Source organism: Drosophila virilis, chromosome X (genome assembly GCF_030788295.1).
Source record: "Drosophila virilis strain 15010-1051.87 chromosome X, Dvir_AGI_RSII-ME, whole genome shotgun sequence".
NCBI lineage: Eukaryota > Metazoa > Arthropoda > Insecta > Diptera > Drosophilidae > Drosophila > Drosophila virilis.
The window spans coordinates 12,934,496-12,960,573 of NC_091543.1; the positions used below are offsets into that span (position 1 = coordinate 12,934,496).

Consider the following 26,078-nt stretch of genomic DNA (forward strand, 5'->3'; position numbering starts at 1 on the left):
TAGGTATGTGCATGTTGTTCCGAATATGTGTTTGCTTCTGCTAGAATTGGGAATACGGTAACATATTGTCGAGCATTACATGCTCATGACATTTAGATAATACATATACGTATGCTTTGCTTATGCAGGGTATCTTAAAGTCGAGCACGTGTGTCAATTACACGGAAGTAACCTGTGCTTGGTAATATATAAGAACACAAAGCAAGTTTGACAGGTCTGGAGTCGTGTACAGGGTATCCACACGTCTATCACATCATCAATCGTCACATAACTCTTTGTTGAGTGACTCATATACGTTTAACATACGTATTTGGTCTCGAATGTGCATGTTCTGATAACTTTCGAATTTCATACAGGGTAGCTGCTAGTCGTGCATATCTGCTTTATCTGCTTTGAGCCAGCTAAACAAACAAACAAATGGGTGTGTAGATGTAAAAGAAAACGATCGTACTTGCGTTTTCATTAGACTCGACTGTACAGGGTAACTCCTAGTCGAGCACGAACACGCGCATTGCTCAACTGAAAATGAGGGTAATTCTTAGTTAAGCGGAAATGCGTCAATTTGCGTCACGCTCCGATTTGTTGAAACACCTCGCATAATCCTAATCACAGTTGTTTGCAGAACAACCGCTATATGCGCGCTCTCACTCTCGCTACCCTTCTCCCTTGCTAACTGTTCCTTCCATTCTTTCGCTCTCGCTCTCGCTCACGCTCGCGAGCGCCTCTCTTGCTCTGCCTGTAACAGGTGCTACATTGTGTGGCTGATGATTGGCTGGTTTTGATGGAACGATGATGATGATGATGATGATGATGATGATGATGATGACGACGACATTGATGGCGATATTGACAATGACGATGATGACGATGGGGAGCTGATAAAACATTTTGAAGTTGTACCTGTACCCTTAGCTGTACCCAACGCACTTAGTCAAGCGTACGTACAAACGTACCTGTACCTCTACCTGCAGCTGTACCTGTACCTCGGCCAGTGCCCTCCACCTGTGCGAGCTGAGTTCTGTTGGGGTTTTGCTAGTTGTGATGGTTCTTAAAGCGCTCAAAGCTCGCTGCTGCCTCAGTTCTAGCCGTGGCATTCACGGCATCACAGCTCAACAAAAACTAACAAATATAACAAACAAACAAACAAACAAAAAACAAACTTAATAAAAACTAAAAAATAAAAAATAAAACAAATTAAATATATAAATAAATAAGCGCGACTCGAACGGCCTTTGGTACTAGCTTTTGTTTTGTTGTGTGTATGTTTTTTATTTGAGTTTTTTATTATCACATGCAGTCGCTTATTCATTGCGACTCATTAACAAAAAAACAAACAAACAAAAAAAAAAAGAAAAGCGCACTTGAACAAAATTATAAACTTTAACGCGGTGTTTGTTGTAATTGCATTATTATTATTTAACTATTTTTTTGTTCATCGCTTGGCTTATTGAATGTGCGGCAGTGCATAAAGAAAAAAAAAAATACCAAACAGGTGGAAAATTGGTAAATTCACCTTGCAACATGGAATTAAAGACAATGCCACAAAACGGAGCCAATGCCGGCACACAGCACAACAACAACAGCAACAACAAGCCAGATGTGAGTACCAATTCCAGATTCTATGTAGTTCAAGTTCCGCATGCCTTAAAGACAAGCAACACCTGCCCCCTGCCCCCTGCCACCTGCCACCTGCCACCTGCCCTTGCCAGTCACCGGAACAGCTAGCTGCATTTTCAATTAGCCCACACCGAACTGATCTCAAGTGCTCGCTGTGAGTGCTCTCGACACTTAAGTGATTGAATATATGTATACGGGGAGTATAAAAAGAGAAAGAAACCTTAAGAATATGGAGTACATGCGACAATTTATCTGGCGGATTGCTTAATTTACTTTTTATTAATTTATGTACCATCATTTGTTGTTGCAAAACAAGAGTGAAAAAGGCGTTTATTGGTAGCGATAAATGAAAACGAGCTCAGTCGAAATCAAGCCAACTTATCTAATACCAATCCGAAAATATATAGCATACTATATAAGAAGAGAACAACAACAACACGAGCCGAACTCAACCAGTTACAGGTCCAGATCTATGCAATTATTAGCTCTACTAACAGCAGCCATAAAAATCCAGCTCGAAGCAGATTATGCAAATACATATATATAGAATACGTAGGCAGTGAAAAATCGGTTTGCTCTCCACTTGGGCCACATTGGCACACGCTAAACGGAGGTGTTTCCCCGTGCTAATAACTGATCTCAGGTAAACGGTGAATTACATGTTAATGCATATAGAAATGCAAATCCTATTGCAATTCGTGTTTGATTTGAGCCTCGTTGCCAACTGTAAATGGCCCCTTCTGGCTATATAGTAATAGTAACTGTATATCTATAGACTGACATTCAACATTTTTTTTGTGAAATGAAAATTGTACTTTTTCTTTATTTCTAATTCTTGCTACGATCCGTAAGGCATATACAAACACATACATGTTATAGATTCTAAATTGAGCTGAAAATCGAAATGAAAGTTAAAGTTTTTCCTAATAAATATTATTCCATCAAATCGATCTTGTTGTTGTTCTGAGACATTCTTCAGTTCCTTTAATGAGCTCTAGAATGTCAAATGTTTATAATTTATATGCATGCATATATATCACGATCTGTGTTCTACGATTTACTTTTAGCATAAATCATTTTGTCTCAGCCAAGAAATCTGTTTAAATAGATGTTCTCTGCGCTTATCTTCATATCAGCTCAAATATATTTATATAGGTATTATATATATTAGACAAATTAGTTAATCCATCTGATTTGTTTATCTATTTAACTCTCATTCTATTTTCTTATCTATATGAATCGGTTTAGTTTTTATGAGCTCACATAGAAATTTTTTATTATTATAATTGAAACACGAATCAAGCTTGACCTATTAGAGAGATGGAGATCTCATTGCTTATTTGCCCCATCGAACTAAAAGCAACAAATGCAACCTTTTAATTATGTAAATCATTGATTGTGTGTGTCTATTCAGAAAATATCTGTTATATAATCAAGCTGAGCTTGTTATACTCTCTCATTCATATTGAAGGGAGTATGCATTTCATCAAGCTCATCGTAAGTGCCTTGCAGAACGTAGTCAGCCAGAGTTAGAGTTAGGAATTGTTTCTAAAACACATTAACTAGGTAAGAAAACAGAATAACAACAACAGCGATTCGGATCGAAAAACAAGATTTGACTAATGCACACAATTATGACGATGCATTTATAACTATTTAAAACAAGTAACCGTGGTCTGAGCGAGGTGGCGCGACTAGCAGCTACCCTGTAATCAGCTCACATTAGGCGGCGCCTGTTCTTCTGGCTCTTGCACTGTGATACAGTGGAGATAATACTAGGCAAGATGGCGAGAGAATAAATGTCACTACAGCCATCTATTGCCCTATGAGCATGCACAACAGCAATATACCCAGCTGGCAGCGCTGGGTACAGGGTATTACAGGTAAAACACAAGTTTCCCATAAAATTGCAATTGGATTTGCCCTAACACACGGCGATGCCCATTGATAATATTTGCCATTTGGCTAAACACATTTGCATTGCATTGCAAGCATCCAAAAAAACCAGTTGATGAATCAAACAGAAACCCCGGAATCGACTCACAATAGTTCAGCTGGGTGCATGAACATATTCACATGCGATATGACTCAAATTGGTATCTAAACGTATCTCATATACGAGTTATTAATAATGTATTACTACTTATATGTTTTATAATTGTTTAGACAGCTTTTTCGTATTTCCCAGAAAGTCTGTGCAAATATCTAGTAAGATCTATAGATCTTACCGTCTCTCTTGTTCTGTAACAGATACTATCTTGAACATTTAAGGGCCACAGTTAACTGCCAAAGATGCCGAAAAACGAAATAAATAAATACTTTTAATGAACCTTGTTTTTGTTTTTTTTTTTGTGTTTTTTATTACTAAAGTTGAATGTACAGTGGAATGTCTTTCGGCTTGTTTGCCTTATCAAAATAATGGCACAGCACGTGGCACAGAAAATATTGCAATATCTTGTGGGCTTTCACAAATATACTTATATATATGGGGAGAGAGAGAGAGAGAGAGAGGGTCGGGGTTAGGGTGAGAGATCGTAATGATCTACATTCTGTTTACAATTTCAATATAACCTTCTCAGCGATCTTCAAATAAATGAGAGCAACATCAGCTCATCTATCTTCAAAAATAAAGAGAGAGAGAGAGAGAGAGAGAGATCAGTTCCATTAAATGAGGAAAAGTTAACTATAAAAGACATCATTTCGATGCAATTCTGACTGACTTTCATATCAAAAGTTAAAGTAGTTATTAGAGAATCAATTTTTAACAGATCGGAGCCGTGCAAGAGGCAGAAGAACAGGCGCCGCCTAATGTGAGCTGATTACAGGGTAGCTGCTAGTCGCGCCGCCTTGCCTCAGACCACGGTTACTTGTTTTAAACTTAGTTATAAATAGTTATAAGTGCATTAGTCAAATCTTGTTTTATTTTTTCTTTCTAGATACGATCCGCAGCTACTATTGTTGTTATTCTGTTTTCTTACCTAGTTAATGTGTTTTAGAAACAATTCCTAACTCTAACTCTGGCTGAGTGCGAATTGTGGGGATGATGTTGATGTGCTGTGCTATGCGGCGGGTAATTGCACAACTTTTGGCACGGCTTGGCCAAGTTTTAAAACAAAGTTCGGGCAAAGTTTTCCCGGGACTGTGTAATTTCTTTTATGGATTTTCTGTTTTGATTTTCCTATCGACAAACCCTGACTAATTGTCACGCGATTTTACAGCTGTTGTTGTCATCAAATTTGTAATCTTATCGTTAAGTTCATAAATCAAATAACTCAATCATTTAACTGCGATTTATTTCCTGTGCGGCTCAGCTTCAATCAAGAAACGTCTTGGTAGTACACGGTTAAAATTTATACCCCATTTTATGGTATGGCGCAAAGTACTCCATGCCAAAAGTGGCTAGCTAATTAGAGCTGTTAATGTTCTGTGTGTCAACTAAGTTATAAATATCGTAAATGTGGCTGGATATAATGAGTGCCTTACATGACATCACTTATTGCCCTGAGCCCTTCGAGGGTATGATGTTCTGTTGCCAACGTATGTAACAGGCATGGAGCTAAACTTGAATATATATATATCTTTATATTCTTTTTATCATATCTTGAAGTTTTCTTCCATTTCCACAATATCGATTTGAATAACCACAAAATACCAGACTGGATATGTTGGTTTTCGTATTGTATGCCCAGATAGGCTTCCCTTTTCGAATATATTTTTGTAGCTAGATCCTTGCACCTGGATATACTCACACATTTGAGTGGCATATTTAAGCTGTGAAAATTTCATGGGAATCGCTTCAGAAATACCCGAGTTATTTAAGCATGCATTTATTCCAAGGTTCCAAGGTCGCTGCCGATGCAAGCCCAAGTTTTCCAGCTAACAGTTGGCGACAGAATATCTTCATTCCGCTTGCACATTTATTTCTGCAGCAACTTAAAGATTTATCTCGGCTCATATTTTCAATTCTTTTATAGATAAAGCTTAGTAGATACACAATTTTTTATTTGGCTTAAAACAAATATAACCAAAGCCCAGAACTATTTCTATAGTTGCAATAGAAACTATCTTTAGAATTCGGCAGATACCCTTGAGATATCTCCAACTCCATAAAGTATATATATATATATTTTTATCAGTATCCATAGTCGACTTGATATAGATAAACTCTTCCATCTATGCGATATTTGCGTTTTCTCTTTTCATATTCCAAAATAGTTTACTTTTTAAAGACCGATCAGCTTCAATTGAGTGCATGGGCAAGTCTTGTGTAACTTTTTCAGCTAAATGTTATAATTTTGGCACATTTCCCAAATATCGTGTCATGGTTGGATAATAAAACATATATATGCTATGTGTTTGGGTGGGTTATCTTGGCGCAATCCCAGCCCATTGCTGACTTGTGTGGAAAAGATTCTCAAATTAAATATTACGCACTGGCATGCCGAGTGTTTGCCCAGGCAATGGACCCAAATATTTACCCTGGAGTCTGGGGAATTATGTGCAAACATCAACAATACATCAGCACTAAATAAATCATGTATCATGTTTAGCAGCGATAACATTGACTGACATCTGGCGGGCGATGGGCTTATGCAAAGCGTAGCCAAAACAAATTCCAGCTAATTTTGTGAGTTAACATGGGAATACCAGATGCGATATGATATGATAGGAACTAGATAAACCTGGAATACCAGATGGCATGCGATATGATGCGAGAGGAACTAGTAATTCTTAAAAGTGGATGTAAGGTCTTGTAACAGGCAGAGAGGGGCATATCCGACTACATGAATTATATATTGACTGATCAAAAACTCAAAAGCCAAATTTCATATATATATGCTCGAATATATATAAGTATGAGTCTAGTCTAGTCTAGTCGAGTCTATTATATTTTCGATATCTCTACTCCTATTGCCATAATATCGATTTTGAGAATTGTTTCTTTGAGCATAACTCGAAGCATATTACAGCTATTTACACCAAACTTGGTATACGCGTTATTCTATAGTCTATAGGAATTAAAAATATATATATTGTGGGCCCTCCTTATTTCCCTTAGAAGGAGCACAGCATAAAGCATGGAGTGTGTGTTCTTTTAGGTGATTATGGTATCCGCTAGTGGAGCTTATGAAATGATATATATATGCGAATCAATCAAAAAATATCATAAACAACTCGTAATATTGCTCCTCTTTTGCTTCTATCAACTCCGCTAGAACAATGAGAAGGAGGCACAGAAAAAGGAGCCTGAGCGCACGAATTGGTCGAACGGCCTGGAATTCCTGATGTCCTGCATATCGGTATCCGTGGGCCTAGGCAATGTCTGGCGTTTTCCATTTACCGCCTATGAGAATGGAGGCGGCGCATTTCTTATACCCTATATAATAGTGCTCTTTCTGATCGGTAAGTTTCTTGACTCCGCTTTGAATCTCGCGCTAATTAAGATTGTATGTCATCAGGCAAGCCCATGTATTATCTGGAGATGATAATTGGACAGTTCACGAGTCAGGGCACCGTTAAGATCTGGTCCATATGCCCGTCATTTATGGGCGTGGGCTATGGCCAAGCCTTTGCCACGATCTGCATTATCACCTACTACTCATCCCTGCTGGCCCTGACCGTCTACTATCTGTTCGTCTCGTTTCAATCGGAGCTGCCCTGGTCGTATTGCCGGGACGATTGGGTCAATTGTGTCAACTCTAGGCCAGCGGAATATGTGGAGACCTTGCTGACCAATGCCAGCTCTGCGTTGAGTCGTGCGACAGAGAGCGCCACCAATGTGACCAAGCTGCAGAGCAGCTCCGAGCTTTACTTTCTGTAAGTAGAAACCATCCAAGACTCGGAATATGCAATTTAGGTAGAACTTAAATAGCGAAATACTTGTAAGCAAACTTTGCGAATTGCTTGAAAAAGCTTCACTTCAAAATTAAAGACAAAAAAAATAAGGATATTTAATTCGAATTCAACTCACAATTTTTTGGCGCTTTGGTCTCGAATTCGTAAGCCGGAACGATATATAACTATGAAAACAAAATCGATGACAAGAGAAATTCTCAGAAATTTGCACTTAAAGAAAAAAAACTGAAACAGAAAAATAGTTGTTTACTTTGGCGAATTTGAGTCGAATGTGTAAACCGGAATGGGACCAAAACTGATCCAATATTTCAGTATTTTTAACATCTTAATATTATCAATCAATTAATAAATTGGCAGCCAAATGAGATATTTCAACGTTCAATCAAAATAATGAAACAAAGAAACATTTTTTAGTAAAACCGATGCACAAGCGAATTTGCAAAGAAATTAAAAGCCAGAATGCCTTAAGCAGTGCTTAAGTGTTGAATAACAAATTTATGCATCATTTTCAGCAATGTGGTTATTAAGGAGAAATCGGATATAACTGACGGCATCGGCGCACCCGATTGGAAGCTAACCATTGCGCTGTTCGTCTCATGGGTTGTCATCTTTCTGGTCATAATGCGCGGCGTTAAGAGCTCCGGGAAGGCAGCCTATTTCCTGGCACTGTTCCCCTATGTGGTGCTGTTCGCGCTGCTGGGCCGAGCTGTCACCCTGGAGGGTGCGGTCGATGGCATCATATTCTTTCTGCAGCCCCAATGGGGCGAGCTGCTGAATCCCATCGTCTGGAAGGAGGCGGTCGTTCAGTGTTTCTTCTCACTGGCTGTCGGCTGTGGACCCATCATCATGTTTGCCTCCTACAATCGCTTCGATCATGGCATTTACAGGTGTGTACGCAACAGGAATTACCCTGAACATACCATATTGTATATCAAATCGCGTGTTCGCATTTTCGAAGAACTTTGAGAAAGTTCACTTAAGACGTGTTTCACTTTTACTGTGATGATTCAAGAAACCGCTCTGAATAGAATTTTCTACATTTTCACCAGTTATGAAAAATCCACTTCAATAAGTGGAACTAGGAGTTAAAGGTAGAAAGCCAAATCTTTTATTAAATTTCTAGCCAAAAGTAGTTTGTTTCTGAAATCCATACACTCAACTCCATGCTCTAATCAAACATTTTACAGGGATGCCATGATTGTGACCACATTGGATACGCTGACTAGTCTGCTGGGTGGTATTACGATATTTGCCATACTTGGCAATTTGGCGCATAATTTGAAGGTGGATAATATACGGGATGTGGTGCGCAGTGGAACTGGCCTGGCTTTCATATCCTATCCGGATGCCATATCGAAGTTTCAGGCTGTGCCGCAGCTTTTCTCTGCGCTCTTCTTCTTCATGCTGTTCGTGCTGGGCATTGGCTCGATTGTGGCCCTGCAGAGCACCATTGTGACAATCATATGCGATCAGTTCAAGACGTGCAAATACTGGAAGGTCGCAATGGCCACATCCATTTGTGGTTTCCTTATGGGCCTGGTCTATGTAACGCCGGTAAGTTTGTGAATGAAGTGTTAGCTCTGAGCGCGTTTGTCAAGATTTAATGCTTGCAACAGGGCGGCCAATGGATCTTGACGCTGGTGGATTTCTATGGTGGCACCTATGTGGTCTTCATATTGGCCATCTTCGAGCTGGCGGGCATCGTTTGGATATATGGTAAGATAATATTTTAAGGCCTCAGGTTTGTGGAGAAAATGCCCTTGCTTTGGATCGCCAATGTATCTTCTCGGCGACATTGTTGCGAGTCTTCTTCTAGGCTAACATATGCATATATATGCAAAACGAGTCATTCTTTCTCGATATACCTTACCTATTTCTATTTGATCGATAACTATCGATTTGTCGAAACTCTATCAAATAATATCTATTATTATTCTAATCTTAATCTATCAAACTATCCATCTATTTTCAAGGCCTGCAAAACTTTTGCGATGATATCGAGTTCATGAGCAACAAGAAGGTTTCACTGTACTGGCGCATATGCTGGTCGTTCTTTACCCCAATCATGATGATTGTGATATTCATCTACTCAATGGTAACCATATCGCCCATTAAATACAGTGATACATATTTTCCCGTTGCCGGAGATGGTAAGCTCAATTGTAGATCTAATTGACTTAAGTCTAATCAAATCTCTACAACAAAGTTGCGGGCTGGGTGCTCTTCGCTGTGGGCGCGGCGCAGTTTCCACTTTGGGGCTGGTGGTACATCAGAACCCATAGGCATGACAGCTTCTCCAAGGTAAGTTAGACATATATACAATTTGGATGGTTGAAAATATTACAAACTGTGCCCCTTGTTTGCAGTCATTTATGGCCTCGTTAAAGCCGAGCGAAAAGTGGGGACCATCCAATCCGGAGACTCGTCGGGATTGGCTGCTGTTCAAAAGCGATTTGGCGGCGAAACGGGCGATTCAAGCCAAGTCGAATAAGATGGGCTTCTTCCGGCAGAAGCTCTACAATCTGTGTGGCAATAGCAACTAAGCGAAATGGAGATTATTCATATTGTATTATATATATATATATATATGTATTAAATGCCTTCAGCCACTACGAAGCCAAAGGCCCTGCTAAAACTATCCATTACCGAAACACTATTAATCGAAATCAATTCAAACACGATCCAATATAAATATGATTTGAAATACGAGCCTAAGTTCTTCTGGTACCTTTCAGAAAACGAAAACCTAAAACAAACGAATATTTCCTTTGATCAAATTGATTGCAGGTCCTTGCTGGTCGAGCATTCTCGACTAATTTATCTTTTAAAATGTGTACAATTTTACAATTATCGCGTAGTATCTAATTTATGTTCTTTTTTTTTGTTGTTGTTCAAGTCAGTGTATAAACTATTTATATTGACTGTAAGCTATATTTAAAATCTATTATAATAAAATTGTTTTGAAAACCAAAAAAAATGCACGCTTTCTTTATAAAGGGAATAAATCAGGGTAAATGGTTGAGCTCTTATAGGGTATGATCGACTGGTTAGACACCCTGACCCCAGTGTCCAGCTGTGCTTGTAAACACTAATCGTATTAGAAAGATTAGTCATCGAAAGTCTATTGGAGCGTGACGGCAAACGCATACGATCATCACAGTACGAGCTTCTTGGTTAAGTTCGGTGCTTATTGTCCGATCTTGATGCACTTTTCACGGTTTCAATATGGATCAATGAATGTGTGTGAATACTAAGGTTCATATTCATATTCTGGCTTGTTGTCTCTCGCTTTTGTAAACTACGAGACACATATCGATATCGATTTTGATCGATTTTGCGCGAATCGATGATTGTGATTTATTGTTATTTTGAAATTCAGCTCAAGGTACTTGATTTGAATTTAATCTATTATAGCCAAGTTGATAATGTCAAGCCAGTTCATAGCCTCTGAGCTTGACGCTTTATGCATGCGCACAGACTGACAAACATGGTTGAATAGACTTGACTGACATCATGCTGCGCCTGTTACATGCCTTGGCACTAGAACAATATTGCCCTTTTAAGGGGTATACAAATGTGACGTACAAATTGAAAAATAGCAAAGTCGACTTTAAGGCTGGAATGAAAATCCAGTTAATTTCAAATTAGAGCATGTCCGTTTTTTTTTTTTCATACAAAGCCCTTTATTATGTTAAAATTTTTCAATTTTTCTTCATTAATTTTATAATTTACAATATTTACTTAAGTTTTTCTTCCCATTTTTTGTTCTTTGTTTGTATTTAGTGTTAATTATTATTTATATATATTTTTTTTGTTTTTTGTTTTTATAAATTTTTCTTGTTGTTGCTGTTGTTTTGTTTTTCTCTTGTTCATTTGTTTGCTTTGGGTGTGTACATTATAACAGTACATCAATTGATTTATGTAATGGTAAATTTGCTATAAATAGTGGGAATTCTTATGAGGTAAATGCTTAATGAGCAAAAAAAAAATCAGATCAGTTTATACTACATACATATATATATGTATACAAAATAACAAATCGTAAATCTAATAAACATTCTTAAAATTCATATCTCGAAATACAATTTTTTTTTGTTTGCTTTTTTTCTTTCATTTTTTTAGTATTTTTTTATTTTTTTTGGTTTATGTTTGTTTTTGTTTTATTTTGTGTACATTTTGAAAATCGCGAATGGATATTTTTTTTTAAATTAGTTTATTTCCTTTTTTTTGTTGTTTATTTTTTGTTTTGACAAAACACTTTTTTTTATGCGTTTAAGGACTACATTTTAAAATTTTCATTTAATCGGTAATTGTTGTCTTCTATTACTGTTCGTGTGTGTGTGGATGTGTGTTGGTGTGTGTGTGTGTGTGTGCGTTGGTGTGTGTATGTTGTCTTGTTGTGTTGTTGGTTTCTCTTCCTCCTTTTAAATCGTAAAATACTAATTTAGCAAATGTAGGCACCCTAAATATTAAAGCTTTTGCAAAACACGGTTCCTCGATAAGATATACATATATATATATATATATACATACATATATATATATATATATATATATATATATATATATATATAACAATATTAATTTAAATATACAATACCGTTAATTCAAAATAAACTATTTGTATAGCCACTGAATTGTATGTAAATTACATCGCATTTTTTTTCCTCATTCCTTCTTCTGATTTTCTTTATTTATTTATTTATTTTTATTTTTTTTTTTTTGTATTTTTAGCTTTCATTTCTTTTAGAAATTTTTTTTTTAATAAGTTTTCTCTTCGTTTGTTTAACATAATGTTTGTGTTATTTAATCCCGTTTTGGTTTAATTTTTCAGCATATAAATTTTGGTTTTTCTTTTTCTTGGGTTTAAGTTTTGAATTAGTTAAAGTTTTCATTTGGTTTTTAAATACATTACTTGCTCGTGTTTGGTTTAATAAAAAATTGTTTCGCATTTTTGTTTTTTTACTTTGTAATTTAAGTTTTGTGTGTTTATATATATATATATATATATATATATATATATTTTAATCTTTTATTGTTTAGTTTAACATAATTGTTTATGCTTAATAAATTGGTCTTTGCATCGGCTCTCGTTCAACTACTGAATACATTACTATAATACATGTAAAGTCAAATATGATCTTTTAGTGTTTCCTCTTATGTATATATAGAATACATATATATATATATATATTGTAGAGTATATAGAGTATATAGTATATTGTTGTTGTTTGAGTGCTTGTACATGTATATTGTATGCATGTTCTTTTGTTTTGTATTATTTTCGGTAAGTTTTACTATACTATGCCGTTTGCCCTTTTAGGCCGGATTTCTATTTAGCTTAAACATCGTTTTTTTCTCGATGAACTGAAGCAGCATGTAAATATACCAAAATTTGTTTATATCCGTTGCGGTCTGTTCGATTTCTTGGTGCTATATGTTCGGTGTGGAACTCAATTTGCGGAAAATGTGAATTGAAGTTGTGTCATACTTTGGTTGTTTCGTAGTATTACGTTTCGCTGTTGAGAAGAGCACACACACACACACATACACACACATACAATGTAAATATTATACAAATGGAACAATTTCCCAAATACGTACATCAGAAATAGTGGACAGTGCACAGTGGGCCGGGCGCCTTGGGAATTTATCAAAAAAAAAAAAAAAAACAAAAAAAAAAAACAAAAACAAAAGAGTTTTTCTTTTCTTATAAAACTGCCGAAAAAGTGCGGCTCTATAAATGTTTAGTACTAGAAAAGTGTCACCCTACTGAAGATTTTGAATATTTTGCTTCGATTTGATTTTGGCCATGCTTCATATGCATGTGCACCACTGTGCACCCCGGACCGATTCGTGTCATTTGTTATTGATAGCAGCCATGGCATATGCATATAGCATGCATAGGTTAACATTGTTCAATATAGTAGTAGGTATATATGGTATTCGTTTAGGCTTCAGTTAAAGGGTATTTCATTTGGTTTTGTATAATTAAGACCTGTCTTTAAATTTCGGTCCCTCATATCAAAGTTTCTTGGTTTTGGTTTTTCTTCATAATAATTCGTTTAGTTTTTCTTTATTTGTTTCATTTTGTCTTTAGGTATTGTGTCAAGGAAACCAGTTCAAACGGGAAAAAATGTTTCTTGTTCTAGTTTTGTTCGGTTTGTTTCTGTTTCTGTGCTTGTTATAGTTTTGATGGAGTGTTGAAACCCAAAGATGCATTATAGTAAAAACCATTAAAGCTGGGCGTAGTACATTGTCTTTTGATATTTGTTTTCCCCATTTGGTTTTCTTTCTTCTTTTTTTCTAAATATAGTTATTTCATTTTTGGTTTTCGTATTTTTTCTTAGTTCGTGTTACTTGTCCATAGTGTTCGTTAGATGTATGTATGTGTGTGTGTTTTTTTTATTGTGATAAAGCTATTTTGACAGCAGTCTTGAACGTTCATTTCAATTTAAATATTCAATATTATATAAATAGGTATACATGTTTAAGGGCTCTTCTTATTTTTCTTTTTGTGACGTCACTTTTTCGTTATTCAACGTAGTAGTCTTTATTTTGGTTTTGTTCAATAATTTCTAGGCTTTTTTCACTTTGTTTCCAAATCACTGATGAATTTGTCGTAGAACTTTCGGAAATTGAGAAAACTTTTTACTTAGAATTTGTAATAAGCACTTGCTATTTATGCGCGTACTTCAACCTACAGTTAGGCTTAATATTTTGTGAGCTTGGCTAAGGTTCAATTCAATTTAGCTGCTAAATGATCGCTACAAATTGTTAAATTCTTGCAAAAGATCATCCAATAAATTCTGTATACAGTTATTGACGGTAGTTTTAAACGCAGCCAACTTAACGCATGCTCATTCAGCTATTTGGTGCTGCCAGATCGCTTCAAGAAAAACTTAGAGATGTGCACATTTTAAATACAAATTGGATTTGAATGAAAAAAATATCAAATTTAAGTGTAAAATTACTTTAAATGGTAACCAATTGATTGCAACACAATGGCGAATAACGAATTGGAAACTAATTGGAATGTTTTAATAAAACAAAATGTTGGGTACTAATTGACGCATCTCTATTGCAGCGATTTAATACATGGTTTTCTAATGAGGATTCGAGAAATGTTTATTGAAAAGTTAGTTGCAATATACTACTTAGTTGGTTTTTTGATCCTTTTCTTGTTCGCTGGTCTTGCGGCGGCAACTTGGCATGTTCGTTTGGGGAATTCAGTTGTAAAACTTGTTGAACTCTTTTTCTGATGGTTTTTTTTGTTTTTTTTTTGTTTTTTTTTTTTTTTATTTTATTTGCGACTTGCCTAAAAGCATTTGTAATTATGCGTTTTTTCTTATTTTTTTTTAGATTTTTCTTATTTTTCTTCTTACTTCATTTACCTATGAAAAAAAAATTAACTTCGATGCTCTCAGTTAATACTTTATAGTATGTCTATGTATTTCCTTTTAGAATCTTTAGAAAACTTACGTAGCTCGGCCACTCTGCTATAACTACAGTATTTTTTTTACTTAGTATTTTTTCTCCACTTTTTTTTCGGGCATTTTTCCTCTTGTTACATTACAACTAGTTTGTATATTAAATTGAAATAGTTTTTTTTTATGTGTTTTTTCTTTAAATACATATATTACAAAATTCAATTAAAATTGTTCTTGAAGGGCTTACTTAAGTTATTTGAATATTCTGTATCTCGTACCTCTCTCAAAAGCTAGTCAGGTTCTTAATTGAGTTCATAATTCTTTGGGTTTATAGTTACTTTGGGACTTAAAATGATCAACTCCTTTTTGGTATTTTTTCATTTGTTTTCTTAAAAAATGTTGTTCGTTAAAGCCAGGGCTATTATTTAATAGTATGTATGTATATGTGGTACACTAATTTTGTTTTGTTTTGTTTTCGTTTTTGTTTTTGTTTTTTCCATAACCAGCAACATTTTTTTAGTTGAACTTAGATGAATTTCTCCTATGTTCGTAATACATAGAACAATTTGAATACTCATATTAACATCTTCATTAAGTTATTTTTATGCACCAGAATACAACCACACACATACACAAAAACACGCACATACACACACACACATATATATATACTCTAAGGACTTTTAGGGCTGATATAAACGAGTGTCTGCAAACCAAAAATCTATGGTTAAGTTCTGTAAGTTGAAGTTAAATAAGTTGACATATCATATACTAAATCGTGGTAATTACTTTACACTATTTTGTTTTTTTTTTTTATTTCCTATGGATTTTCGGGGGTGTAATGGCGGCATATCAAATGTTTTTGATATACCCTATAATTATAGGGATATAGTAGAGCCTACATAAGAAACTTTGCTGATTCTAGCACTTATAGTCGAACAGAGGAACGTACATGGATTTTGCTGTTGATATTGTTGAAGAAGCATATGCAATACTTCTTACTAATATGCCTGTTTTCTGATTTATAATCTGAACATTTACTTAGACTCTTAAATGATATTATTACTATTACTATTTTTTCTTTTTTTTTTTTAGAGATTTGTAGACTTGCTATTTTTTGGGGATTTCCGCTAATAATGATACCAGAATTCAAACTTTTTGCTATGGTATTAACTGTTACCTTTTGTCATGAATGTGGAATCCTATTTACAGATCTTCCTTTATATTGAATTGGGAGGGGTTGGGGTCTATTGATTTCATCATTCATCAGGTTGCAAGTCACACTTTTTAATGGTAATGCTATGCTATGTAATTTAATTCAATTACTAGATACTATTGTGAAAATACCAATAATATCCTAGGCTTAGAAAAAAAATACACCTTTCCTATATGAATATATATATACATATATATACATGTATACATATATATATATATATACACATATAGATATATATGTTTGTATATGCTAACGTTTGACTTTTGTTTCTCTAATTTCGAAGAGGCTTATTTACAAAAGGCCGAGTTCGAAATTCGACTTGTAGAATTACTAATATTACTATTATTTGTATTATTATTACTATTACTACTATTATTGCATACACGTTCTCTTTTCCTAGTAAACTTATTCTCAGTGATCTTTGTGGCAATCGATGTGACATTCGTCGTCGTCGTCGTCGTCGTCATCGTTGCATTCGTTCTGGCATCGCTATCGATTTGTGTTGTTATCGGTTGCGCTATCGATATGTCCGCTGCCATCTCTATGGAGATGCCAGCGTTGCCCGCCTGAATGGGCTGCAGCTGCGCACTTGGATCGGGTGAACCTTTGCTATTCGCATTGGTCATGGTTTCGACATCCTCCGGTATGGCTGGTATGCTGATGTTCTCCAGGGTGCGCTGATGCGGATACGAATGCTGCTGTGAATGCGAATATGTCTGTTGATAATGGCTCAGTTCGAAGAGCTGTTCCGGTTCGACGGACAACGATGGCGAATGCAGACGCTGCCTTAGCGCTGTCTCCATCAGAGTTGGTGACATGGACTTTGACATGGGCATTGGTATTGACGTAAATGTTGTTGTTGATGTGGATGATATTGTTGACGTAGTTGCTCTAGCTGGTTTTAATATATGCATCTCGATGTTAATCACGGAGTTGGAGCGCTCTCTTTCGGATATTCAGCTGCCGTATTTGTTGGAAGATGCGTAGCTATTAACTGCAGATCCATTTGATGGCATGTGAGTATCAGGCACTAAATGTGGTGTTCTACTAGATATAGGTGGCAAAATAGGGCTTGTTGGCCAATGGTAAGTAGCAGCGGCGTTATTGGATGAGGGTACACTTCTATGCAAAAAGCAGTATGTTAATAGTCTCAATTAGATTCATTTTTCGACCAAAACTTATTACAGTTAAGCAATTCAATTGTTCTTTTTATCATTTTTATTTTTTTTATTTTTTAATAATTATCATAATTATGTTTTGTCATATGGATTTATGTGTGTGAGCTCGATCAATATGCAAAAATATCTATAGATATATACTTATGATATGAGATAAAAGCCATGGAATGCATTTTAAACCAATCAATCCACTCGCGACATGTTTTGTTTTTTCTGTATTTCTTTTCTTTTTTTTTTTTTTTTGCCTTTAAAATACCAAATGCAAATTGATAGTACTCACAGACACGCTTTTCATCAAAAATAATCACATGAATCTTGCATAGAAGAAAATGCCACAAATTGTAATAACGGGTCTTGCAATTTGGTTTTTCCTTTTTTTTTTTTTTTGTTGGGAGCGGGAGGTGTCTTAACTACTGGGTCTTTACAAAGTAGCACAAATACAAACATACACACAAATGATTCGATGGCTGAATTCCACTGCACAAGATATTTCAAATGGTGGCAACGCTTTAACTACTGTTGATAACGGTATATATCGATAGCAATGGAGTATTTTTATCAGGGCTGCATGAGCAGAAAGATTAGTGAATGGTTCAGTTCACGGCTGATTTCGCTTCGTGCACTTCATTTAAATAGATCCGCTGATGACGGATCCAAAAGTATTTGAATGAAATTAGCAGTTAAGTATTCAAGGCCTCTTCAATTCAATTTGTTTCATAAGTGTTTACAAATTCACTTTGATTCGAAAAGTACGTTATTTAGTATGATATTCAGTGGAATTCAACTATAATAGCAGTCAATGGGAATGATATGTATGTCTTGTGGATAATGATCTGATGACGATGATGCTGCTGCTGCTGCTGATTATATGATGATGATGATGGTGATGATAGTAATGATGATGATGATAATTACGATGATGCAATTGCTATAGCAAAAGCCGATTTGATATTGGCTGTCCACAGCACTTACCTAGAATGGGGGAACAGCATGGGCGCCGCATTGAACATGGATTGGGGCGTGGCCGGTTGTATGGGCGGTACGGCAGCGGCGGCTGTATCCGGATGTAGAAAGTTGCGTCGTTGCTCGATGCGCTCCTGATGCTGTGTCAGGCAGCGCGATAATAGATCTGGAAGGCTTTCCATGTGCTCCTATCGAGGGTGGCATTGAAAAAATTATCGATTGTCATTAATGTGCTTATCGTGCAATTACTTACTTGTAGACTCTGCATTTTATCCTCTAGGTTTGTTAGACGCTCCTCGATGGCATCCTGACGGCTGGACATTTCCGATATTATTTCATAGACCGTATTTTGTGTCTGTGCAAGAATTAGACAAAAATTCAATTAGAGTGGAATGCTGAGCTTGGGGCTTCTATAGAAATTATGGATTGTTAGCTACCTTGGCCATATCAGTTATTGTGTTTGCATTATCCATTAGTTTGCGTTGATCCATTTTAACTTTTCGCAACCTAGTGGCAGGTGGGAAGAATCATCAAGTTTATAAACAATATTATTGAAATCGTGTAGCACGTGTCAACACACAAATTTATTTTTCTTCTTTTTTTATACTTTTTTCTTTTATCATTGAGATATTTGTTAAGAACCATTGACTGCTTTGAGTATTACAATTTTGCGCAACTTGATGGAACCAAGCTTCTGCCTGAAAGTGTAAGACTCAGCTGTACAGCTATAGCATTTGATATTCTTTTCATTAGACGGATCACAGGCCCAATATGGGTCAATATTTTAGTTATATGAAAGAAGTTTTAATGTAAGAAAATACGAAAAACAAATTGTTTTCTGAAAAAGTTGTGAGTGTGTGTTAGAATTGATTGTGCCGTTATAAGTGTTAGTTTTTCTTTTTTTTTACTTATATTTGATTTTGGTCTAGCGTTAAGATTGCAGAAAATCGTATCAAAAAATATCATCAGAAAAATGTAGCTTTGTTTTTCCAAATCAACTTTTCTTCGGATCTTGTGTGTATTAAATGTACATAAGACTGTTAAAAATAAGGCTACAAACTAATTTACTTGAGCTACACTAAAATTAGGTATGAAATGACTTAAAGCTTGTGTTGAGCAAGGTGGAGCTTTGAAAGCTGTCGAAGCTTCAAAAGTGACGGCAAACAAAAAGCTCGCCCAGTTAGCGTTACAGTGTACCAAGCATTTGCCTAATGACACTAATAATGACATATTAATAATGATAATGATAATGATAATGATAATGATAATGATAATGATAATGATAATGATAATGATAATGATAATGATAATGATAATGATAATGATAATGATAATGATAATGATAATGATAATGATAATGATAATGATAATGATAATGATAATGATAATGATAATGATAATGATAATGATAATGATAATGATAATGATAATGATAATGATAATGATAATGATAATGATAATGATAATGATAATGATAATGATAATGATAATGATAATGATAATGATAATGATAATGATAATGATAATGATAATGATAATGATAATGATAATGATAATGATAATGATAATGATAATGATAATGATAATGATAATGATAATGATAATGATAATGATAATGATAATGATAATGATAATGATAATGATAATGATAATGATAATGATAATGATAATGATAATGATAATGATAATGATAATGATAATGATAATGATAATGATAATGATAATGATAATGAAATGATAATGATAATGATAATAATAATTATAATGATAATTATAATGATAATGATAATGATAATGATAATGATAATGATAATGATACTGATAATGTAATGATAATGATAATGATAATGATAATGATAATGATAATGATAATGATAATGATAATGATAATGATAATAATTTTAATGATAATTATTTTGGTAATCATTTTAATGATAATTATGCTGCAGTTACAATAGTTTTGGTATATACAGTGTAGTCGAGGTTAGGTCCATGTTGCAAAAGCTGCTGATACTTTAAGATAGGAATTTCTGGAAAATTAACGCTGCATGCTAGGTATTTGTGGCTAGTTTTCGGTATTATCATAACGTAAAAACAGGGCTTTACAACCTATTTACAGGCTAGTAAAACGAGTTCAATCATTTAATTATATTGAATTTTATTTCTTTTCTTTTTTTTTTTTGTTAATTTTTAATTGGTTATGGCACTCATTGATTATTGTATTGATGTTCATTAATAGTTCGATAATGCTATGTACATTTAGTAGTATAAGCAGACTCTTCACATTCACATTTATAGACCCCAATCTGTTACGGTGCTAAGCGTTATAATTGTTTAATTTCTGATTTCTTGTTAATCTACTATGCGAAAAAAGCTGGAGATATTGGGATTACGTAAACTAAAAACAAACTGAAGGATGTGTTGATAGTTCACAAGAATTAAAATAGCATACTTTTTGGGGAGGGTAGGTTTTGTTTTCTTTTTCTGAGGATCTTTGAAACGATTTGTTTTGAGAACTTCTGAGAACTATTTGAGCAACTCTTTTTCGGAAATAGAGAGAATGAATGGCATGTTCAGATAAAAAGTTGTAGTTTTAATAACAAAGATTGATTATCTCAATAATACGGCTAGGAATGTGCCTGCATGTGTGCTCTGCATGATGCAGAAGATAAGTATATTGCTAGTGAATGCTGCTGATTGGCTATCTTATCGCCTTCTTATCGAAAGAGAGTATTTCTGCCTCACTTTTGGGACATTGGAAAGCGTTTGATTGACAACACGTATCGTCAAATTGTCTGCCCGGCGATAAAGCTAAGAGAGCGGCCTCGTTTGAGTGTTAAGAGACTCTTCATTGGGTCTTGCATGATTGCGTGATATGCTAAAGACAGCTGACAAGTTGTGCCACATACACTGACAAGCACACACACTCACACAGATGCAAACATAGACGCACACACACACACACACAGTAGCTTTGGGCACGTTTTATCGTTTTTTCGTTTTTAATATTTTTTTTATATATGTATATATTTTTTTATGAATAGACGCACATGTGTGGACAGGACAAAAGACAAGAACGTAAAACAAAAGTTTTTTAAATGTGATTTTATGAATGGTTTTTTCAGTTGGCCTCACACGTTCTGAGTTGTTCATTTTGAAAGCTTTACTTGGGGATTCGTTCAGGCTATATGGTTGTATTATACAACAGATCTATTAACTGTAAAGCTGTATAACTATATAGATATATACGATATATGTTATTGTTTGATCTCTTTTTCTATTCTTTTATCAAATCTCAGATTTAGTTTCAGTTTAATTTGTTTATATAGTATATATATGTATATATGTACATATATATATATATATATGTATATATACTTATTTGTTTTTTTTTTGTTATTTCTTTTTTGGGGATTTTCGTAACTTTTTGGTGGTTCTGACAGTTAGTTGATGTTGATAGATCTCTAAAAATACTCACGCATATATAGCTAGAAGGAACTTTCTTTGGTGGGTTCTTACACGGCCGGGATTAACCCGTTTTACTAGTCTTGTATGTTTGTAAATGAGCCAAGTTTCACGAAGAACATTCGCCGCAGCATTTTTCAGCTAAATTTTTATGAGAAGAAATGAATACAAAGTTATTAGAGTTGTTGTGGCATTTGTTGTGGGACAGTAACACAATGGTATTCTACGAGTACTTATTATTAAACGAGTATACGCTAAATGAGACGAGTATCAATACCAAATCGAGTTTTACAATATAGAAGACGTACAATTGAAGCGCGTGTCGGTCAGCAAATTGGAAGAAATTAAGAAACTAATAAATATATTGCTTAAATATATCGGTAATACGTATTCCAGTAATCGTAAGAACTTGAGCTTTAGTGCCTGTTGGGCTGAAAATTTAAGTACTGAAGCGTTTTTGTCGGGTCAGATTCGAATTTGGGCTCGAGGTTTGTTACGTCTTAAGTACGTCATTTGAAGTTAGGTTTGTGTTCCGTAATTTGAGGTTAGGTGTATGAGTGTAACTGTACTCTATATAGTTTGCTGGCTATTTTGCGTGCTGCTATGGAGACAATCTATACCCTTTTTGTTAACTGCGTGTCCATCATGAAGTTGTGCACATGCTTCTCGGCACGGGTCAGCTCCAGCTTGCGGGATACCACAGCCACAAGTAGCGCTGTACAGCCAGCACCCTGTAAACGAGAATAGATGCGACATTAGCAATAAGATAGCAGCTGAGAGAAGAGAGATTGAATGCACGGCGGCTAACACAAATGCATACAGAGTGGACTCAGCTGAATTTGTGGCACGCACGTGCAATCAATTATGCTTGATCAATCATTTAGTAGCGTGTTCTTATTATTTCTTTTCTTTTTTTCTTTGGAATTTATCATAATGCCAGTTAATTGTTGTGGATTATACATTCAAATGATTGTTTTAAGTCCAGAACTTGTTGCTTTCAATTTTATGTTTTTTTATATCAATTTTTTTTTGTTTTTTGTTTCTTGTTTTTTTTTTAGGTTTTCTTTAGTAATTTTTTATAGTCCTGTCACCTCGCCTAGAATTTGTTGTTCGTTTCTTATTTTTTTTTTTTTAATTTTTATGAGCAAGATGTGAATCAATGAGTAGTTGGTTGTATGAATGACTGAGTGAGTGCAATGAATGAAAGGCTTACTCCAAATGCTATCGCACATTAGTCGGAAATATGTTTATATTGTAATGCCAATAAACAGTTATTGCTATTGTTATTATTGTTACTATTGTTATTATTATTATCATTATTATTATCATTATGTGGCAAGAAGAGTTTATTGGGTAATAGGAAATTATGTAAATCAGAATCAGAATCAGAATCAGATTAAGATCTCAAGTTGTACAAATTGTCTAGGTATTACAACAGTTAGAGCTGGGAATTTGTTTAGTACACACATAAGTAACGATAAGTCTAGAGAACATAGTTGGAAAATGATAAACACAATTCAGAGGTTAGTTTTTAGTATTATTAGGTATTTTGGTATTTAGTTGAGTTATTGTTATATTTTATTTGTATGACAATTTCAATTCAAGGACTACGACATGTTCAATATGCATGTAAAAAGGTTGTCAGAGAGACTTAAATATAGATGGAAAGAGTTAGAGTTCCATTGAGTAAGAGGGAAGAAAGTAAAGAAGAGGCAAGAAATTGAATCGAGCATAGGTAAAGTGTGAGCTAGAGTGAGGGTAAGAGACAGAGAGAGAGAGAGAGAGAGAGAGGGAGAGAGCGAGTGAGAAAAAGAGAGAGAGAGAGAGAGAAAGGAAAGTGTAAAAGAGAGAGCGAGTGAGGGAGAGAGCTAAAGCATTAGCAGAAGAAGCGTGTGTGTGGGTGTGCTTAAAGATCTGCAAATCAGCCCCGTTTCGATCACACATCGATATCCGATAAATGTCCAACAATCGACATGCATATTATTCGAGTGTTGCCTACTTCCAGGCGCGCCATTGTCGCACGTGACAAATGAGTTGAAAGTAACGTGTGTACGGACTGAAACACTTGATGAACTCGCTCCGTTTTGTAGAGCCCAATTTGTATGATGTACTGATGTACAATGTATTTGTTATGCATGTGGTTGTATATGACAAAGTACATGATGTAAGTACTTAAATAGGTTGTATACTAAACTAGAGGGCGGGATATTACATTGCGAGGAGCTTTAGTGTATTGAGCATTGATTAATCTTTGGGTTCATTTTGTTGATAATGCGATAAATGTAATTATTTACATATGAATATCAAGCCTGTATCGAGTTGAAATGATAGTAAATATGTTCGGTTAGAAACAGTTAATTGAATTGATTTTGAATTGATTTGGATATGTGTGCTGTTGGACATTTAGTTTCCATATTTTTCTTTCTACTTGATATAAGTTCTTTTGTAAAATGATTTCTGAGGGTTTTTTTGTTTTTTGTTTTATTTTGTTTATTTGGATATTTTGTTTTTTTTTTTTGTATTTATTTTTTTTTTTTTGTTTTGTTTGTTAAAAACTCACCATTATTCCTGTACTGACAGCGATACCACGTCCACAGTACGTATTCGGAACAATATCACCGAAACCAACACTCAAAAATGTTATCGCTATCAGCCACATTGCATTTAAAAGATTCGCATGCTCTTCATCATGAAATCTGTTGCATTTTGCGTATCCATTTAGTGAATTTATCGATATTTTTGTTCGATAATTTATTTATTTTCGGTATATTTTTGGTGTTTGTCGGTATATTTCGGTATTTTTTTGTTTGTTTGAAATATTTATAATTTTGCAAATTGCAAACGCATTCAGAATCGCGTTATCATATTGTTCAGGGGCAAAAAATACACACGTATTTATTACGAGTACACGAGCACGCAGAGCGTATTATTCAGTATTAAATGAAAGGGAAAGAGAGATAGAGAAAAATATCGTATTGTTTTGGCTTAATATACACAAAAACGAACACATATTAAAAGTATAAAAAATATATGTATTTAACAATATATTTATGTTTTAAAAAATATATAAATAAATATTACTATACTAATTTTTTTATTATTTTTTTTTTTTTGTCATATAACAAACAAGAAACCAGAGAACATAAACTATCGAACACAACAAGTTTACAATAAACACAAAATAAATAGAAGGAATTTAACAAACAAATAGAAAGAAAGGAAAACATAAATAAAGAAATAATATAGCAAAACTGAGAGTTAGTTGAAATTGAACTGATGACAGGCATAAAATATAGCAAATGTTTGAAAAAAAAAATGCAACTTGAAAGATCGAGCGAGAAAGAGAGATTTCTTCTTAATATGTTGAATCAATTTGTTTAGGAACCGTGAACACACACAAACAGGTGGTTATTCAAGTAAGGTTAGGTTAAGAATATGCAAAGAGAGAGGCTTTCGTTCTGGAGAAAGGACAGCGACGTAAACCGAGAGAAATGCGTCGTTGAAATGAACAGTTTGTTAGTTCTTAGTTTATTTCTTTTTCTTTTTTTTTTTTTATTAAGTTTTATTTTGGTTAAGAGAGTTTTTACTGGTGCAAAACAAACTGGAAGGTGACTATTTAAATTGGATATAGTTCTGCACACGCATACATACAAACAAATATCACACGTACACACACTAACACACACACACACACACACACACACACACACACACACACATACACACACACACACACATACAGATATACAAACACATACACGTAGGCATTATATACATACACATAAATGAGCTGTCAACAAGGATTTGTTGCCTGTTCTGTGGTAACGGAAACTCACAATTGTTACAAAACAAAAGTCTGGCTCGGTTAGCGGTTGCTCATACACACACACACACACACACAAATGGCACACACACACACAAATGGCACACACACACACACACACACACATATATAATCAGAGACGTAGCTGTTTAACGAAATAGTGATGAATATATATATATATATATATATTTATATGCTTATATACATATGAATGCTTATGCGAATGTGTGTGTGCATGTGTGTGTGTGATTGTGCTTGTGTGTGTGTGTGTCTGTGTGTGTGCTTTGCGCGTGTATGTATACATAGATGTATGCACGATAATACAGAAGAAATGCATGAATATGTTTAGTATTACAGCAAAACACACACAAAATACGATTTATGCATGAATTGTTGCTGTTGGTGGTTTTCTGCGGGTGTAGTTGGTGTTGTTGCTGGTGGGTTGTGGCTGCCTGATGATTTACAACAGAATCTTGCCTGTTATCATATATATATATATATATGTATTTACATATACGTATATTGTA

General features: G+C 34.7%; 2 protein-coding genes across 8 annotated transcripts in view; one reads left to right on the forward strand and one right to left on the reverse strand.

Annotated features, from left to right (window-relative positions):
- Positions 1-1,086: 1,086 nt before the first annotated feature.
- NAAT1 (Nutrient Amino Acid Transporter 1) lies at positions 1,087-10,177 on the forward strand. The gene is made up of 9 exons (XM_002059479.4): positions 1,087-1,599; positions 6,834-7,020; positions 7,077-7,434; positions 7,986-8,360; positions 8,661-9,027; positions 9,090-9,189; positions 9,447-9,623; positions 9,680-9,774; positions 9,840-10,177. Exons 1-9 carry the CDS (start codon positions 1,522-1,524, stop codon positions 10,014-10,016), a joined length of 1,914 nt encoding a protein of 637 aa, XP_002059515.1. The 5' UTR covers positions 1,087-1,521; the 3' UTR covers positions 10,017-10,177.
- Positions 10,178-12,751: 2,574 nt separating this feature from the next.
- Positions 12,752-26,078, reverse strand: part of SK (small conductance calcium-activated potassium channel) — an 87,967-nt gene continuing 74,640 nt past the window's right edge. The window contains exons 10-16 of one of the 7 annotated variants that reach the window (XM_032440173.2): positions 24,289-24,424; positions 22,349-22,459; positions 21,742-21,869; positions 18,701-18,770; positions 18,517-18,618; positions 18,273-18,451; positions 12,752-16,820 (exon numbers count right to left, since the gene is read on the reverse strand). In XM_032440173.2, coding sequence (XP_032296064.1) covers positions 16,745-16,820; positions 18,273-18,451; positions 18,517-18,618; positions 18,701-18,770; positions 21,742-21,869; positions 22,349-22,459; positions 24,289-24,424 — 802 coding nt within the window. In that variant the 3' untranslated portion in view covers positions 12,752-16,744. Of the gene's footprint in view, positions 17,245-18,272; positions 18,452-18,516; positions 18,619-18,700; positions 18,771-21,737; positions 21,870-22,348; positions 22,460-24,288; positions 24,425-26,078 lie in introns of those variants that run through there. The other 6 variants (XM_032440175.2, XM_032440174.2, XM_032440171.2 and 3 more) reach the window with 6 other exon arrangements.

What these genes read in the sequence shown, in the direction of transcription:
- NAAT1 (XM_002059479.4), top strand. Translation starts at nt 1,522, where the DNA reads ATGGAATTAAAGACAATGCCACAAAACGGAGCCAATGCCGGCACACAG. An exon ending in TTCGATCATGGCATTTACAG is followed by an intron (nt 8,361 to 8,660) that starts GTGTGTACGCAA and finishes AACATTTTACAG; the next exon opens with GGATGCCATGATTGTGACCA. An exon ending in GCCTGGTCTATGTAACGCCG is followed by an intron (nt 9,028 to 9,089) that starts GTAAGTTTGTGA and finishes TGCTTGCAACAG; the next exon opens with GGCGGCCAATGGATCTTGAC.